Below are 17,139 nucleotides of genomic sequence, written 5' to 3'. Positions count from 1 at the left end.
AAGCACAGATGAATAAAGCTTTAACTAAAGCTCTGTTCATCCAGAAACAGCTCAGGATCCAGTAAGACTCCAGACTATGAACCTGAGTAACAAAAGTTAGGTGTACTCCCCTCAACCAAAGGGTCACTTACCACCTCAGCCATTTCCACCACTTGTTTTTCCCAGCTCATCATCACCTTAGTTTCAGTCCCAACGGTCCTCAGCCACCTAGCTCTCATCCATGCCCCAGTCTCAGTCAGACACTAGGAAAAAACCAACTGATTTGGTCTGAGAAAACAGACCGAGCTGGGGCTGCAGAGCACTCAATCATGTCGCTATCTCCTCACAAGCACCTTAAACCTGAGGAATGACAGGACAGAACCTCAGGGCACCCTACACAAGTTAGCCCTTGGAGCTGACAAGCACTTGTCCTATATTCCCTTCTGCATCCTCTCAGAGAACAACGCCACTCAAGAACCAACTCCACCTGTCCCTGGTAGGGTGTGCAAGTTCCACCACCACCACCTTGAGGCAGAAAGCTGCTGATAGACCGAAAAGCATCAACGTGGACACCTAACCTTTGTCCACCACCAGAAGGATGGATGGAGATCAGCAGTCAATAACAACAGAGCAGTCTTTCTGCCCCAAAAGGCTCAATCCAGGTGGCATAAATGACTACAGAGGTACAAGGCATGAAGGATCAGGCGCATTCACAGCATGGCTCTTCTTAAACTGGGTAATGAAAATGCTGTTCCATGAACACACTTAGGGGTCCGTTTTCCTGGTGTTTAGCTACAAGACTCCTACACAGTCAAGGCTGTATCTATGAGAATACAGGCTCCGAACATGTGCCGTGGGCGGGGTGTGAATGCAGTGCTCCAGCTACTACCATGGCTGGTGTACACACTTCACAGGGACTCTCAGCTGTCTGCCTCTAGCCCCAACATTCCCTTGTGTCTGCAGTTGACTTTCCATGGGAATTGGGCACCCAACTGGTCTTTATGCCTTTGAAAGCCTCCCCCCTAAATGTTACTAAACAAATAGAATCGTTGGCAGTACAAGTTAAGGGAGAGGGTGCCAATTCAACGTGCGCAGAGGCTGGAGGAGCTAACATAGGGGCTTTTTACACGCCATGATTTTGAGAGTCTCACATGGGATCACATTTTTCTGAACCATGGAATTGCATTCTCTAGGGACAACCCTGAGAAAATGCTTCCTGGATGTATAAGAAGAGTCCTAAAAAAACCCTCCATTCTAATGGGGCACATAGGGAATATGGTCCCTAAGGGGACCAAGGACTGCATCTTTAAAGGAGTGTGACGTTTAGAAAGCACACAGCACCTACATCCAAACAACACTGACACTGAACCCCAACAGGCAAAAGGAGCTGGCATCAAACAAGAAGCATGCATTCTTTGCCAGGGGGAGGAATGGTAAGATTGTGTTTTAAGTGGATAAAGAAACAGATAAAGATGTCCTAGAAAGGAAATTTCAGCTGGAAAAATGTTTTCAATCTCACATTGGCAAAGCTTCCTTACTTTAAAACAGACCTTTTCCCGAAGCTCATATTCAGAAATCCAGGTGCCTTACCGGAAGAAAGAGGCGCTGGGCAGCACAAGGTTTGAATAATTTTTTCCATTCCTGAGCATTTCCTACTGAAAAAGCAATTGGGTAGACACTGTATTCAAACTTCTTGGTGTAAGAGGAAGGCCATTCCCTTAACTGAAAAACATGGGGGACAGGATTAAAATTCAGATACAGAGACAGGTTTCTGCAATACTATTAAATAATCAAACAATTTAAAAAAAGAAAAGCCTGTACAGATCATGGTTAGTAACAAGCCCTCACATTTTTTTTTTTAAAAAGATCCGATCCACTAATTAACTTGTTGATATCCATGTATTTGTTATCAGACATTTGCAGGCTACAACCATTGCATTGTTTTTGAAAATGAGAAAGAAGCAGATACACCTTCTTCTCAAATTCAGGCTTCAGGGAATCCTCAGCAAAGATGTGAAACTTAAGCTTCCTGTAGCTAAACAGAACTGCCGATTTCAGCATGATAAGAGTCTCTTCCAGCCGGTCGCCACACGCCACAACTGCCAGGTGCATCCATTGCAGAGATGGAAGTTCTTTCAAGTGTTTCTGTTCCCCAGGTCTTCTAAAAAATAAATATAAATAAAAAACATGCAATTGAAGTGAGTGGGGGTGGAGGAGTTTTTTTGGGCATCTACATTAAAAGAGCATTATATCTATTTAAAAAAAAAAATGGTGAATTCGTTAGAGTGGAGCTTGTTAACAGGATGTAGAATGTGAGTCACTGGGTCCAATCAAGAATGTGATCATGAGAACATGAAGAAATAGGCTAGTTATTTTCTGTATCTTTAACTAGAACGGGTTTGATAGTTCTTCCTGTCCGCATACATCTGTACCACGCAAGTTACACTGAATTAACAGCACAGAAAGTCACTGTTTGGCTTTTGAAGAGCGAGTGAGGTTTTTATTCTAGATTCAGTGATTTTAAAGACAAAAGGGACCATTATCATCATCTAGTCTGACCTTCTGCATCAAGCCCATTATGTCCGTTTGAGTAGAGCACGTCTCCCATCTGAATTTTTTTTTAAGTTTTAGAATGCTTGACCAGTATATAAAAGGCGAACATACATATCCAAACCTGATGTGTAAAAGGCATTTTCAGAGGCCCTTTATACTCATCCTGTTCCCATTGTATCTTGGGTCATGAACTCCACTGAGAAAAGGGATTGGCCCATTGCATCAATTTAAAAAGTGACTAGTGATTTCAGGTGCTTCAATTTTCTGCGTGCTAAACCTGAGACAGTTTCAAGGGGCCTGATATTTACAGATTGAGTGCCCAGCACTTTCTGAAAATCAGGCCCCTTTATAACAAATAAGGATACCTAAAAGCCCTATATGAGAGTTAAGGCATCTCAAATTGGGAACGAAGAATCAGTAGTCATTTTTGAAAACTTTGGCCTTTGTATTTTCATTTATTGGTATAGAAATAAAGTCATTCCTAGAATGATTTTCTCTTGGTTTGTCCTGTTTGCATGCCGATCTGAACCACATTAACATGCTGCTATCCAGATGCATAGAAAAAATAAGTAAATCACAAGCATCACAGTTATCACTGGGTTGTTCAAAAGGATAAAGGTGATATATCGCTGAAGTGAGGAAATAAATCCTAGCCTGGTCCCAGCTCAATATACACAAACTGACATGCACAAAATCAATTAGTGCAGCTAGTATTACCAACAAAACAAAAGGCCTAAAGAAATTACAAAGAGAAAATGGCAATTAATTAATAAAACTCGGGATGTCTCTTTCCAGAAACTAACAATGTTCATAATGACCTCAGCATGATAGCTGTCGTCCTGTACTGCAGAATAATCTGCTTATGCTTTAAGCCCCCAGTACTTTACAGACCGCACAAAGCAACATGTTTCACTAATGGTTTAAAAGTCTTGGTCTTTAGTCATAATTAAACCTCAATTTCAACAGTGTATAAATAATGAAACACTACGTTTATGTGAAGTGGTATTTACTTTCCAGACTATCAGTGTAAAAACCACTGAATTATTAAAATGAATAATTGGCTCCTCATACAGATCCTGTTTCCCGCTCCCTCCTTCTAACCATCTCTTTAATGTTTCCACTTAATTGAGTCTCTAAATCAAGCCATATGTAGAATATAAATGTGAATTACTTTGATATAGCTTATGGCCACAGACTTCAATGGGAGCAGGACAAAGCTCTAACCTCATATTAGGACATTTCAGGTGCCCGTGCCAAAGCCCAAAGCGCTGTTGTGCGCATTTTTAACCACTATCAATTCTCGGCCACACATGCAGAGAGTGAACTCAAAGGGCAACCTCCCAAGCTATGTAAAAAGGGTCTTCCAGCCAAGGTATGCTGAACACAGACTCAATGGGTTCAGCCCAAAGGAGGTTCCCTTTTGGTCCACCTAGAACAGCTGCTGTCTTCAGGCCTGATCTACACTTAAAACGTCGCTACATCGCTCAGCACAGTGAAAAATTTGATACCCTGTGTGATGTAGTTAAGTCGACTTAACCTCTGCTGTCAATACAGCTTGGTCGATGGGAGAATTATTCCATTAGCCCAGCTATCACCTCTCCAGTGGGTGGATTTACTAGAGTTATGGAAAAAACTCTTCCGTCACTGGAGAAACTGTCTACAGTACAGCACCAGAGATTAGCTACTGCAGCGCTTGTAATATAGATATACCCTTAGTTTCAGTCTGGGCAGAAGTAACGTACAGCATGTGTGCATACCACAAGTCCCTTGTCTAGATAGGGGATCACACTAAATGGTTACTGTTGCTTGAGTATAAGGTTAGCAAGTGGTAGACCGGATCAGCTCTTACAGGTCACCATGGGCTGTGAAGAGAGATACAGAGCCAGATCCTCAACGTGGGTAAACTGATGCAGCTTCATTAACTTCAATGCAGGTACAGCCATTTACCTCGGCTAAGGATCTGGCACAGAACATTCAGCACAAAGTGCACAGGTTTCTACCACTTAAGCTAAAGAAGAAAATTCATTAGCTGGTAGCAGCAGTAGGATCTTATCCTCTGTGTAGAAGAGCCACTAGTGATGGACACAACACACTTAGATAGTGTTACACACTGAGCTTCCAAAAAGGAGGAGGAAAGATACACTGTTAGCTCACTTAACAGAGTTGTTATTTTGGGACAAGAGGGGTCTACTTTGAATCTGGGCCGCAGTCTTGTACAGGGGCCATACTCAGTGAATCCAGCTATTATATAAAGCCTTCTCTAATTGGTTAGTATTTAACCATGAATTGGCACAACTACATTTGGAAGCAGACAGTTTTCCGACACTTTGTCTGGCTGGAAACTGCTACATCAGTCAATAAGACGATTGATGCAAATTAAACGCCTGAAAAAAAAATGCTTTAACAAAAAAACGCATATTTGTTAAATACTGTGGTAACCTTCATAAAGGCTCTAGGATTTGTTTAAGTGAGACATAAGCAATTGGTAAAGCCAAAGAAACAAATACTGATCCGATGAAGTCACCAGTTTAAGATATTAAAATATTTTCATTATGGAGAGGCATAACTAATAGTTATGATCTGAAATGGATGGGGAACCAAGAATTCCATCTTTGATACTGTCCCTATGAGGCTTTCATCAAGTCTTGATGACTTTGTTTCCTCATCTGTAAAATGGGGATTATAATAGCTACCACAGGAGTCTCAAGGAGATTAATTAGCATTTGCAAAACACTCTGATGCTACAAAGCACTAGATTATTATTAGCAAACCCTTACTCTGTTTGCATATTTGTGTTCATTCATTTATAATCTGATTGATTGGTCACTGAAGTAGTTCCTTGTTTTTAATGATTGTTACACACGTGGATTTTATCATTTTCTTTCCATTCTTAAATGATTGGAATATTTCACTTTAAAATATTAGTCTAAAGTAGATGACATTTGATGGGTTTTAAAACAGTCAACCAAAGTGATTACATAAAATGGGAGCTTTCTGCTATCTTGAGCTCCTTTTACTAAGACCAATAAATAAACCTAGTTTGGGCAGGTGTATTTAGGCAGAGCAAGGAGCAAGAGGAAAGACAGGAGAAAAGAAACAGACAGATAGGATTAATTCAGAACAGAGACTTCCCTACAGTATCCATATAAGACAGATTCTAATATGCCATCAGCAGCCTCATTACATACTAGTCCAAGTACAGATAGCTTTAACATTAAGCACTACATAAAGCCCTGACAAGCACTTGCAAAGCATATCATAAACATTTAGCATCTGTCATAGAAAAGTTTAAGACAGCTCTGTTAGCACACAATAGGATATAATAATGCTGTCAGCATTAGGCCCCTCAAGGATACAGCATCACCAACCTCTACGCAGTTGCTTAACTGTTGGCTTTAACACGGTTTGTATTCATGGTTTCCTTGGGTGGAACAGAGATAGTGGCAAGAAACTGAGATCCCAAGAACAACAGTACACTTTCCTCTCTCCATGGGTTTAGATTAAATCTAATTTTCTCATTTGTCACAGCCAGAGGCTTTACCATAATCAGACCATCACCTGTCCAGAACCAATCCAGATCCATACAAGACAACACATCCTTGCCTCCTTACACAACCTGCTAATCTATTCAAGCCTGCAAATTTTCTTAGAGGAAGGTAAATTCCACGCAGCATCCCTATAGGATGCAATTTAATACTTCAAAAAAGTCTCATGTTATGATCTCATCATATCTCACAATATAAACACGGTTACATTTAGGCAATACTTGGAGAGTTGATCCAAAAAGGAAAACCTTACAGGGACTGGTGATTCATTAAATAAGCTTCTTTCCTGGGAGTCAGCACTGAAACAATGGTTGTGGTATAGGGATAGATGAAATAAAAACACATTCAGTGACACTTAAAAAATATATATACTAGAGATGCCCAAAATTTTCTGAATTAAAAATATGATCATTTTTGCCAACCAGCTATACATTAGACGTGACTGAAATTTTTTGATGATCAAAAAGTTTTGTTGAAATTTTAACGTTTTTCTAAATTTGGTAATGGGGAAAAACAGTAAAAAAAAAAATTAAAAATTCTCACAAGTTTTTGGGATTTTTTAAAACTTTTGCTGTTTTGGGTTGATGAAGATCCAATCAAAGTTCGTTTTAAAAAGGAATAGTATTATACTATACAAAGAAAGAGCATCTTACTAGATCACACCTTTCTTTAAAGGAAACACTTTTGGGAGGCCTAAACATGTTGACAAGTATCTTTTTAAGACTTTACAGTCCCACTTCCCAAGTCTTGCCACCTTAACTAACCATAGATCCTAGTTTGTTTGTTTGTTTGTTTTCCCCTTAGAGGTGAGACAACCTTTTGCATACTTGGGGCCAGAACCTGCTAACCCTCATTTAGATCAGTAATCCCACTGAAAGTTATGGGACTCATTACTCACAAGTGTAAGGATTCACAAGATCAGGCTCTTAGCCAACTGCTGAAATAGAGAACAACTTTAAAAGCACAACAGAACTTTGCAAACAATGCTGAGCTTTAAGAGACGCCTACAAAAAATAATCCAAAAACCATAATTAACCAAAATAGAACAAGTGAGGATGTTCAGTTCTGTCCTTGGAACTTCAGCAGGTGAAAATATGGGCTCAGTGAAGGCCTCACCTTCTAAAACCTTGTCCATATTAGGAAAAATGGTATGTTTTTAAAACTCAACAGCTAACACATTTTAATCTTCTAATGTAGACGGAGCAAGTGGTAGTAGCTAACACATTAAGATTACCATTTACTCTGTCTACACTAAGATTTTAAAACGTGTTAGCTATTACATTTTAAAACCATGCTTTTTTCTATCATTGACACACTGTAATGCCCTGTCTACATGAGCCAAAAAAGGGTGCATTTTTCCCAATCAAGCTACGCTAACTCAACTGAGTTAAGTCAATTAATTCCCCCTCAATGCCCATGTAGACAAAGTTTCATTCTTTAAGATCATTTGAACATACCTAGAAAGTCTGGTCGTGTTGCAGCCTACATACTTCCAGGTCAAATGATTTTAAAGGTGTGAAATGATGTCCTCACTACAGGTACGTTAAAGGAATTATGGAACTGGGGTTTCAATCAATTAGCTTAACTCAGGTGAAAAAATAAAACCACCTTTTTTTGCCTGTGTAGAGTATGGCAGGGACCAAATGGCCTAAGGCCCTGATTCATCAAGTTACATAAACTTGCGTTACATAAACTGTAAGCATATGTAAGCCCCAGCTAAATGCATGGGACTACTCACATGCCTAAAGTTAGACAGAGGCATAACAAACTTACCGAATCAGGGCCTATTTCTCCAGAGCCTGATTCCAGCCCTTCGAAATTAGAGACTTTCTGTTGACTTCAGTGAGATTTGAATTAGATCCCTAGAAACCAAGCAGATCATCTCAGCAGGCTAGTGAGAGAGAGGTGCAGCCCAGGGGTTCTAAACCTTCACTGCACCACAACCCCCTTCTGACAACACAAATTATTACATGACCGAAGCCTGAGCCCGCCAAAGCTCCATCGCTCTGGGGAGGTCCAAAGCCAAAGCCAAAGCCAAAGCCAAAGCCCCACCACCCCGGGCGGGGCAGGGTGGGGGGCGTCAAAGCCCAAGAGCTTCAGCCCCAGGCAGGGGGCCTGTAACCTGAGTCCCGTTGCCCAGGGCTGAAGCCCTCAGGTTTCAGTTTCTGCCCTACATAGTGGGGCTCAGGCTTCGGTCCCAGGCCCCAGCAAGTCTAAGCCAGCCCTGGTGACCCCATTAAAAGAAGGTCCTGACCCACTTTGGGGTCCTGACCCACAATTTGAGAACTGCTGGTCTAGCCTAAACCTGGGTCTGTCACTGGTCTTCTAACTATTTAGAGAAATAAGAATTTTTTTTTCTAGCCATGACATAACTTTTACATGCTTTGCAAATTATACCCTGACTTGAACTGAGTAATACTCTCTGGCAGTAGTCCCAGAAAAAACAATGGAATGGCTAGTGCAATAAAGAACTGATCAGCAAGGGTATCAGAATTGGACCCTAACTATCTGCTCCTGCTCCCAGTGAAATCAGTGACCTAACTCCCATTAACCTCAGTGGTGCAGGATCACGCCTTAAGAGCACAGAAATTTAATGAAAGCAGAAGAAAATGCAGTGTTTAAATGCAGCTTCTTTACTTTTTTTTTGGGGGGGGGGGAGGCAGTACTCCTGATTAACAAGGTTTCCTTGTGCAGACCTTGTAAAACGTACTTGAAAATGCAATAAACAAGCAAAACCCAGATAATATCAAATTTTCAGAACATAAGATGATTCTTATTCATTGAAATGGGAGGGTTGTTTACCCTCTTCAGAAGATTTTGCTACTTTCGCTCTTCATTCTTTTAGTATTGTCCATGATTTCCATGATAATCTAAGAGATATGCTCCAAAGAAAAATGACTTCAGGAGGTACAGTTGCTAATGTAAATAATCCAGCTTTAATACATCAATTTGAATTCTGTTCATGATCCATTGCCAGTCACAGTAAACATCACTTGCGCTCAATATAGATACAATGCTTGTAAGAAACCAACTGCTTTAATAACTTAAAGAATAAGATCTTATAAAACGGGACAGTCTTTCAGTCAGCAAAAGGAAAAGGAGTACCTGTGGCACCTTAGAGACTAACCAATTTATTTGAGCATCTCTGTGAAATCATGAATCAAAGACATACAAAGTTCATTTGATAGTTCAGTCACATTCACCATAATACAGCTAAAATGCAGAGGAGAAAAAGAGTCGTCTACCCACAGAAAAAAAAACAGTGCAAATATTTGTACTTTTCTGATTCATAATCACAGTAACTTCTTAAAAAAATATTCTAGTTGCAAAATATTTTAAAAGCTAGCTCACATTAAATCAAACATCATTCAGCAAAGTTTTCTTAACAGCACTCATATATAAAAAACAATGGTAAAACAAGAAGTATTCATTGTTCTCTTAACTGTTTAATGCCAACTCATTATATAAAATATATTAGAATGTTATTAATGCCATACACAAATAGCTATTCACCTTTCATCTGATTTCATTTTGTTTTCACTCACTTTCAATACAAAATGAGCACAAGTTTAGCCATTGCGGTTGACAGAAATTTCTCACCTATTTGTAATCTATCACTACCAAATTACACTTTTTATTTTTTTTTAAAATCAGCTTTATACTTCCAAAGAAGCACAAAACCAGTCAGAATGGTTTTGCTTATGAAGGCTGCTTTCTCACAAAGGTGAGCCACACACGTCTGTTACCTGTACAGAAATGGGAATTCTTTTCTACAGGTTAAAAACAGAACCTCTGCATGGCACTTCCAAACATTTCCATGGGGTCTCAGACACTGATGTTTCAAGGAAAAGTCGATTAGGAGACAGGAGAAGCAGTTTATACGCTTCCCGTTATTGTGTGCAGTGCAACTAATCCGTGGCCTTGCAACCTAAAGAGGGAGAGCGCGTGATGTATTTGCCAAACTCAAGAGTGAAAAAAAAAAAAAAAACTGGGCTATTTGAGCAGGAATTCAAAAGCAAAGGAAAAGGTCAGTGTGCGACTCAAACCAGAGAGGTTCAAGTTAGTGACAGGACATAGAAAGTTCTTCCCCAGGGAAGTGCATTCTGGTGCAGTTTTGCCACGACTCGACCCGCGAGGAGTCCAACGCTGAAACTGACCCGGGGCACCACACATTCCACAAAACACATTACAGGGGCTGCTGCTCCATGCCAAGATATTGTCGAGGAAGGATCCCGCTTCCAACCAAGGAAGCTCTGATCCAAACCGCTGCCGTCCGAGCAGCAGAATCGGGATCTCTAGATCCCGGACCAACCCTCCCTGCAAACTTACCCCGGAAATTTCCCTCCCTCCCGCCGCCCCCAATCCTCTATTGTTGCAGCCAAGCCCCGGAAAAAAAAATAAAATAAAACAAAAGCAGCCGCATTTACCGAACGTTTGCAAACTTCCCTCTCGCAGGACTCCGCTTGCCGGGGTTTTTGCTGAGACGTGGCTCCCGCTTGGAAATCTGAGCTGCCGCCGCCGCCTGCACGGGCTGGAAATGTGCAAAGAGTGGGTGGGCGCGGCCCCCCGGTCCGGGGGAAACGGGCAGCAGCGGCAAGCGGGTTTCTCTGGCCCCTTGCAGCGGCGGCTCATCCGCGTTGCCCACGAAGAGATAGAGCAGCAGCAGGATCCCCAGGCACAGCAGGATGGCCACCACCTTGCAGTAGAGTTTCATGGTGCAGCGGGAGGGAGGCTCAGTCCCCGGGGAACGCCTCGCACGGGCTCCTCATCCCGCGCGCTGGCCAGCGGGAGCCGGACTGGACGCCCTGGGGCCGGCTGGGCGCAGCCCAAGGCACCGTGCGCGGGGCGCCTGCCCGGCTCGCATTGCTGCGCCGCGCTGGCTGCTCCGGGGCCGGGGGAGGAGAGGGTAAACCGGGGCGGAGCTCACCCCTACCGTACTGTGTGGAATAGCAGCTCTCCCAAGCTCCCCCCCGCTCCGCGGTACTAGCCACAGGCTGCCTCCATTGGAGGGAGGGAGCCTGGGCTGATGGTGAGGGCAGGGGGCGCCTGGGCTGGGGCTCTAGGAAGGCAGAGGGATCTAGTGGTCAGAGCAGGCTGCTGGGGAGCAGGGATGGGGCTCTGTTCCCAGTGTCACTGGGTATTTTGTCTGCGGGGAGTCACCCAGGGATGGCTCTTGTCAATGCTCTGTGCCAGCCCGCATGGGGAGTTCTGGGGCTGGGGCCTTCCCTTTTCTGTGCTTCTCGGTCCCCCCCATCCGTAAAACAGGGATGCTAATCCTGAAATAAACCCATAGCCTGCTAGGAGTTCACAGCTGTCCCGAGGGGTACCTCCGCCCTGTGGCGGAAGGTGTCGTTTCCATCTGGGGGGAGTCAGACCCCTGCTCACTGGCATGGAGCAAGCATGCTGGAAATAGCAGTTCGGCTGGGGCACTGAGCTGCCAACCCTGGGGTATGCACTAGGGCGGCTAGCTGCTGCTGCTGCTGCCGCCTGTGTATTCACACCACTATTGGTACAGTGCTAGCTTGACGAAAGTAGTGTAGGTCTGTCTACTCAAGCCAGAAATTACACCCCTACCTGCAGTGTAGACATACCCTAAACAGCATGTCCTGGCCACGCAGAACTTTGTGCTGGCAGCAGGGACAGGATTCCAGTCCTCTTGCTCCAAAACACAGGCCCCTGCCCTTTGAGCTCAAAAAGAATCCCGGTAGCAATTAGGAGTGTAGGTCCTGTGACACACAGAACTGTGGAATTCTAATTCCATACAGACTAACTGGTTCACTGGAGCACTGTCCTACTGCCAAGAGGTGTTTCACACATAATTCACTGTTAGAGACCCTTTGGTCAGGGATGCAATCAATGTAAAAGTCCTGTTTGGTGGTGAGAACAGGAACTGAGAATCAGGATTCCTGGGTTCTACCACTGACTTATCACTGTATTATGCAGAGCTAGACTTATGACTGGCAGGTCCTCAAAGTGCCATGGTTATGTGAGTGTGCATGTGGGGTGTGGAGGACAGGAGGTGGATGGGGATAAATCAGTCCCTGAAATACATTTCTTCTGTCTGTGCTGCCAGATTGGGAAATCAGGCACTGAGATGCTGTCTACTATACACCTCAACACACATCTGCACCTTATCACACACACACTATTTGCATCCCATTTGCCAGAGGTAGATTATGATGGGTGGTGAGTTGTGAAACTTTCATGGGAGTGCTGGAATGCAAGAATCCACTTACTTTTCTTGTGTTTTGGACTTGCCTTGCTGTGACTGTGGGCAAATTATTTCACCCACCAATGCAAGATCAATGGAGATGATAATATTGACCTACCTTACAGATTAGGGAATCAAACTCAGTGAGGTCTGTGAATTGATTTGTGATCTTTGGATGAAAGGTTTTATAGAAATGCAAGTATTAATATTATGCCTTATGGCTAGAATTTAACTATCCAAAGGATGGAGGCATTACAGTCACAAATCTCTGAAGTAACAGCTGTTCTAGGGAAATAGGGCCCCCAAGTTTTCTCTTTAAGGGTGTGTGCTTGATACAAGATCTGCAGCAGAGCCACAGCTGGCCCAGGTCAACTGACTTGAGCTCACAGGGCTTGGGCTGTGGCGCTTCGAAACTGCAGTGTAGATGTTTGGGCTCAGGCTGGAGCCTTGGTTCTCGGACCTTCCCCCTACAAGGAGTCCCAGAGCCCAGCTTCAGCCCTAGTCCGAATGTGTGCAGTGCTGTTTATAGACTCGCTGAACCTGAGTCAGCTGACCCAGGCCAGCCCCAGGTCTTTCATATCTTAAGACACATTTAATTCCTGAAACAAACTGGAATTGTGTCTGCTCAGTGTTGTCTTATGGTTTCATTGAGTATCTTTAAGTTATTTGTGTAGTGCTGAAGTATGCTGGAGTCAGGTTGTATGCCTGATGCCTCCTGATGCCCTCAGGAAAACTAAATGTGTTTCTCAGGAGACTGTTTCAACGGCAGGCTTTTAAACAAAGGGCCTAGCTGCTGCAACACTTACTAATTTGACAGGTTTCAGAGTAACAGCCGTGTTAGTCTGTATTCGCAAAAAGAAAAGGAGTACTTGTGGCACCTTAGAGACTAACCAATTTATTTGCGCATAAGCTTTCGTGCACGAAAGCTTATGCGCAAATAAATTGGTTAGTCTCTAAGGTGCCACAAGTACTCCTTTTCTTTTTGCTAATTTGAGTAACCCCACTGAAATCACAGCACTGCTCCTGTGAGCAAAGGATAGGCCCCAGATAAAGTGGTCTCACTTTTCTGAAATGACGCCTGCACTCCACAATGTGCTTTTTCTTATACCAGACACACAGGTAGTGAAGGAGCCAGTACATTGTACATGATGCATCCAGTGCAAAAGTGTGAGATGACTAGGTATTCAGTTCCATATGTTACAATGCTCTATGCTTTTAAAATCAGATTTGCTTTTAGGATCAAATGCTGCCAAAACGAGGAGTAAGAATGGCAGGAGTTGGATCTTCATACGTAAAGAATAAATGTTGAGAAAAGAACATTGTCAGTCACTCTGCTGAAAATGTGAGAACTGATCAAAAATCTGGCAGAACGAGTCCTTTTGGAGAATCTCCTTTGGATATTCTGTTAGCTACATACGTGTTTCTTTTGCTTGACTCGAAGTCACAGCTCTTTTCTTGGTTAAATAGATTGGGCCAGATCTCTGGGGCCAGATGAAATATGCTCAATGTAGGAACCAGAAAGGACTGAGAAAGACAAGCTACCTTTCTGTTCCCCTGATCCTAGTACAGACCGGAGACCAAGCTAAGGGCTGGCTGCTGTGCACTGTGTTGGCAAGAATGCTCCCTCGGAGGATTGCTGCACTGACAAGAGATTACTGGAGCCTAGTGTGCCCCAAACTCATCCCCTCCTGCTTTCTGTCACATCCCTGATCCCCCACATCAAGGAAGTTACACCAACTTTATGCGACCCAGGGAATCCATTGATATCCTGTCAGGGCAGCTCTCCATCCTGTTTGCACTGATCCAGCTGTGATTTAGTTTTCTTGTACTGTTAATTAATAAATGCATAATTTGCCCAGCATGTTTGGCCCTGGTCTTTCTAAACATTATTTTAATGCATTTTTAATGATCTATACATCTATGTATCTATGCATCAATGTTGCAAATAAGTTTTCTCCCCCACGCTGAGTATACAGGTGCAATTAGGAAAAAGATAATTACTTAAAGATAGTCAGAAAGGATTATTAAAAGGTCAGTGTCAGGTAGTTTAGGACCCAAGTTTAGATTTTATAAATAAAATAACGGATCATCCCATGTTTGTACCGTGCCTTAGCACAGTGGAGCTCTGATCTTGACTGGCATCTAAGAATGGCCGCCATAATACAAATAACAATTAATAATAAAAGGTAACAAAACACTTTTAAAGGATTTGTCCAAGTACTTGGGAGATTGCCCATGGCAGCTGTACATTCAGGAAGAAGACTCAGGATTCAAGTCAGGATTGTACATGTATATCTGATAATGTGCAAGTACTGGTCTGAGACACTGGTACCTGTTTCTTATTAGTAACTACTCCCTTAAGATTGTTATAGAGATTCCAGTTAGGAGACTGAATGTTGCTGGGTAATAGTAATTTAAGATACAAAATTTAAAAGAATTCAAGCATTTTTTTTTAAATAAAGAAAATAATCATTAAGGAACTTGGTCCTGTTTCATTTCCATGAAATTAGCCAGCTAGACTTATGTGCCATGCTTCTTACCTTGGTATCCAAACACCTTATGGGACTCATGGGTGATTCTGCAGGATCAGCCCCTTTATGATTTAAGTTATCTTCTTTGAGATTGTCAGTATCCCACAATGTACTTAAGTCTAATATTCCTGGACAGAATTTACTGAACTGAAAAGAATGGCACGGCACTTCTTTTATTAGAACTGTATGATAAAATCTACCTACATTTACTACTGAAAACTTAATTTAACTTAGGTTCAGAGCAGATGCCAAAGTATAAATGACTTCATAGCAGGAGAAAATAGCAATAGTAAATGAAAAAGCACAGAAAAACCACAAGCACAAACATATGTGTGCTTTTTTCAGCACTTACATACTGTCCTGTAAAAGAATTACACACTCATTCTCTCTAACAGGAAGAGGTATCAATAACAAAAGCTCAGACATTTGCCTTGCTCAATTTTACACCATCTGTTGTTTACGTCTAACTTGTACGTAGGAGAGCTATGGGCCATTGCAAATTATGCAGTTTGCAAAACGTAGGGGATTTTTACAGGGATATTTATCCCCTTCACTTTTGCAATACCTTGTGATGTGCCACTCACCTATCTGCTCACTCTCGCTTAGTTTAAATCAAGCCATTGTAGGGATATTAACTCATTAAAGTACCATAAGATGATACACATAAGCAAAATCAGCTCACGAAAGCAGTAGCTAGGGATTTTAGGCAGAATTACATCACTCTGCCTTTAAATCCATTATACTCTGCCCATAGTTCACCATTGCATGCAGCTCCTTTCCTTCTTCTTTTTTTTTTTTTTTTGGCTGTGTTTTGAATTGGCATTCATGTCAAGTCCTGATAATATATTGCAGCAGTTACAGAGACAGGGACACTCAGACAGATAGTTTAGATCTATATCTGTGGTGGGAGCCAGCTCAGATAAGTGAAACTTCTTACACGGTAGCTTTAACTGGACTGTTTTGACAAATATATTATTACTTAAAAATTATCTTGTTACACACTTTTGGTATTGTAAATATGTCTCATGTTCTGGAAACTCTTTGCGTCCCCATCTGATGATTAAACAGTTGTTTAGATGGTAACCTGCACATGCCTGTGAACACCGGGGGTAAAATGCAAACCTACTTCATCTGCTTACTGGTCCTACCTGGGAGGAAATGGTGGTACTATGCTCTCCAACCTCATTTTCCATATGCATGTTTCAGTATTGTCCAGTGGCTACACCCACACACCACCCCAGCATTCCCCTTTTCCCGTGCCACTATCTATGTAGGAATATTTATGGCTCCTCTTATCTTAGTATCTGACTAGTGCCCTGCAATCAGAGCCCCTGTGAAGTAGGTTTCAGAGTAGCAGCCGGGTTAGTCTGTATCCGTAAAAAGAACAGGAGTACTTGTGGCACCTTAGAGACTAACACATTTATTAGAGCATAAGCTTTCGTGGGCTACAGCCCACTTCATCGGATGCATAGAATGGAACATATAGTAAGAAGATACATATATATACATACAGAGAAGGTGGAAGTTGCCATACAAACTGTAAGAGGCTAATTAATTAAGATGAGCTATTATCAGCAGGAGAAAAAAGCCTTTGTAGTGATAATCAAGATGGCCCATTTAGACAGTTGACAAGAAGGTGTGAGGATACTTAACATGGGGAAATAGATAAATATGTGTAATGACCTAGCCACTCCCAGTCTCTATTCAAACCCAGGTTAATGGTATCTAGTTTGCATATTAATTCAAGCTCAGCAGTTTCTCCTTGGAGTCTGTTTTTGAAGCTTTTCTGTTGCAAAATTGCCACCCTTAAGTCTTTTACTGAGTGGCCAGAGAGGTTGAAGTGTTCTCCTACCGGTTTTTGAATGTTATGATTCCTGATGGCAGATTTGTGTTCATTAGTAGTATTTTACAGATAGGGAATTGAGGCACAGAGTGTGAAATTCAAGCCTCATTAACTTCAATTAAGCCAAGATTTCATCCCTAATTTTTAGAGGTGCTAAAGTATCTCAAGTGCCCCTGGACTTTGACTGGAGTTGTGAGTGCTCAGAACCTCTGAAAATCTGGCCCACAGTGACTTATCCAACATCACATAGGAAGTCCATGGCTGAATCTGGAATTAAACACAGATTTCCTGAGTCCCAATCCACTGCCTTAATCATGAAATACTTCTTTATTTTCATCCTCACAATCCCAACATTCCTCTCCCGAATTGCCACATCTATAATCCCAGCATCTTCCCCACATACATATACTTTGCCATGATTACAATCCCAGTTTGAGATGGTGGGGATATATAATTGAATATAATTAATTGTCTATG

At 42.2% G+C, this 17,139-nt stretch overlaps 1 protein-coding gene across 2 annotated transcripts in view; it reads right to left on the bottom strand.

Moving 5' to 3' along the window:
• Window positions 1-10,958, bottom strand: part of GXYLT2 (glucoside xylosyltransferase 2) — a 29,955-nt gene extending 18,997 nt beyond the window's left edge. For both annotated transcript variants that reach the window (XM_073351125.1, XM_073351126.1), the window contains exons 1-3: window positions 10,505-10,958; window positions 1,951-2,140; window positions 1,570-1,701 (exon numbers count right to left, since the gene is read on the bottom strand). In XM_073351125.1, the coding sequence (XP_073207226.1) occupies window positions 1,570-1,701; window positions 1,951-2,140; window positions 10,505-10,791 (609 nt within the window). In that variant the 5' untranslated portion in view covers window positions 10,792-10,958. The remainder of the gene's footprint in view (window positions 1-1,569; window positions 1,702-1,950; window positions 2,141-10,504) is intronic.
• Between the last annotated feature and the right edge of the window lie 6,181 nt (window positions 10,959-17,139).

Source organism: Lepidochelys kempii, chromosome 7 (assembly GCF_965140265.1).
Source record: "Lepidochelys kempii isolate rLepKem1 chromosome 7, rLepKem1.hap2, whole genome shotgun sequence".
In the NCBI taxonomy this organism is placed as follows: Eukaryota; Metazoa; Chordata; order Testudines; family Cheloniidae; genus Lepidochelys; species Lepidochelys kempii.
Note: the sequence above shows the minus strand (reverse complement) of the source record. Positions and strands in the feature narration are given on the sequence as shown.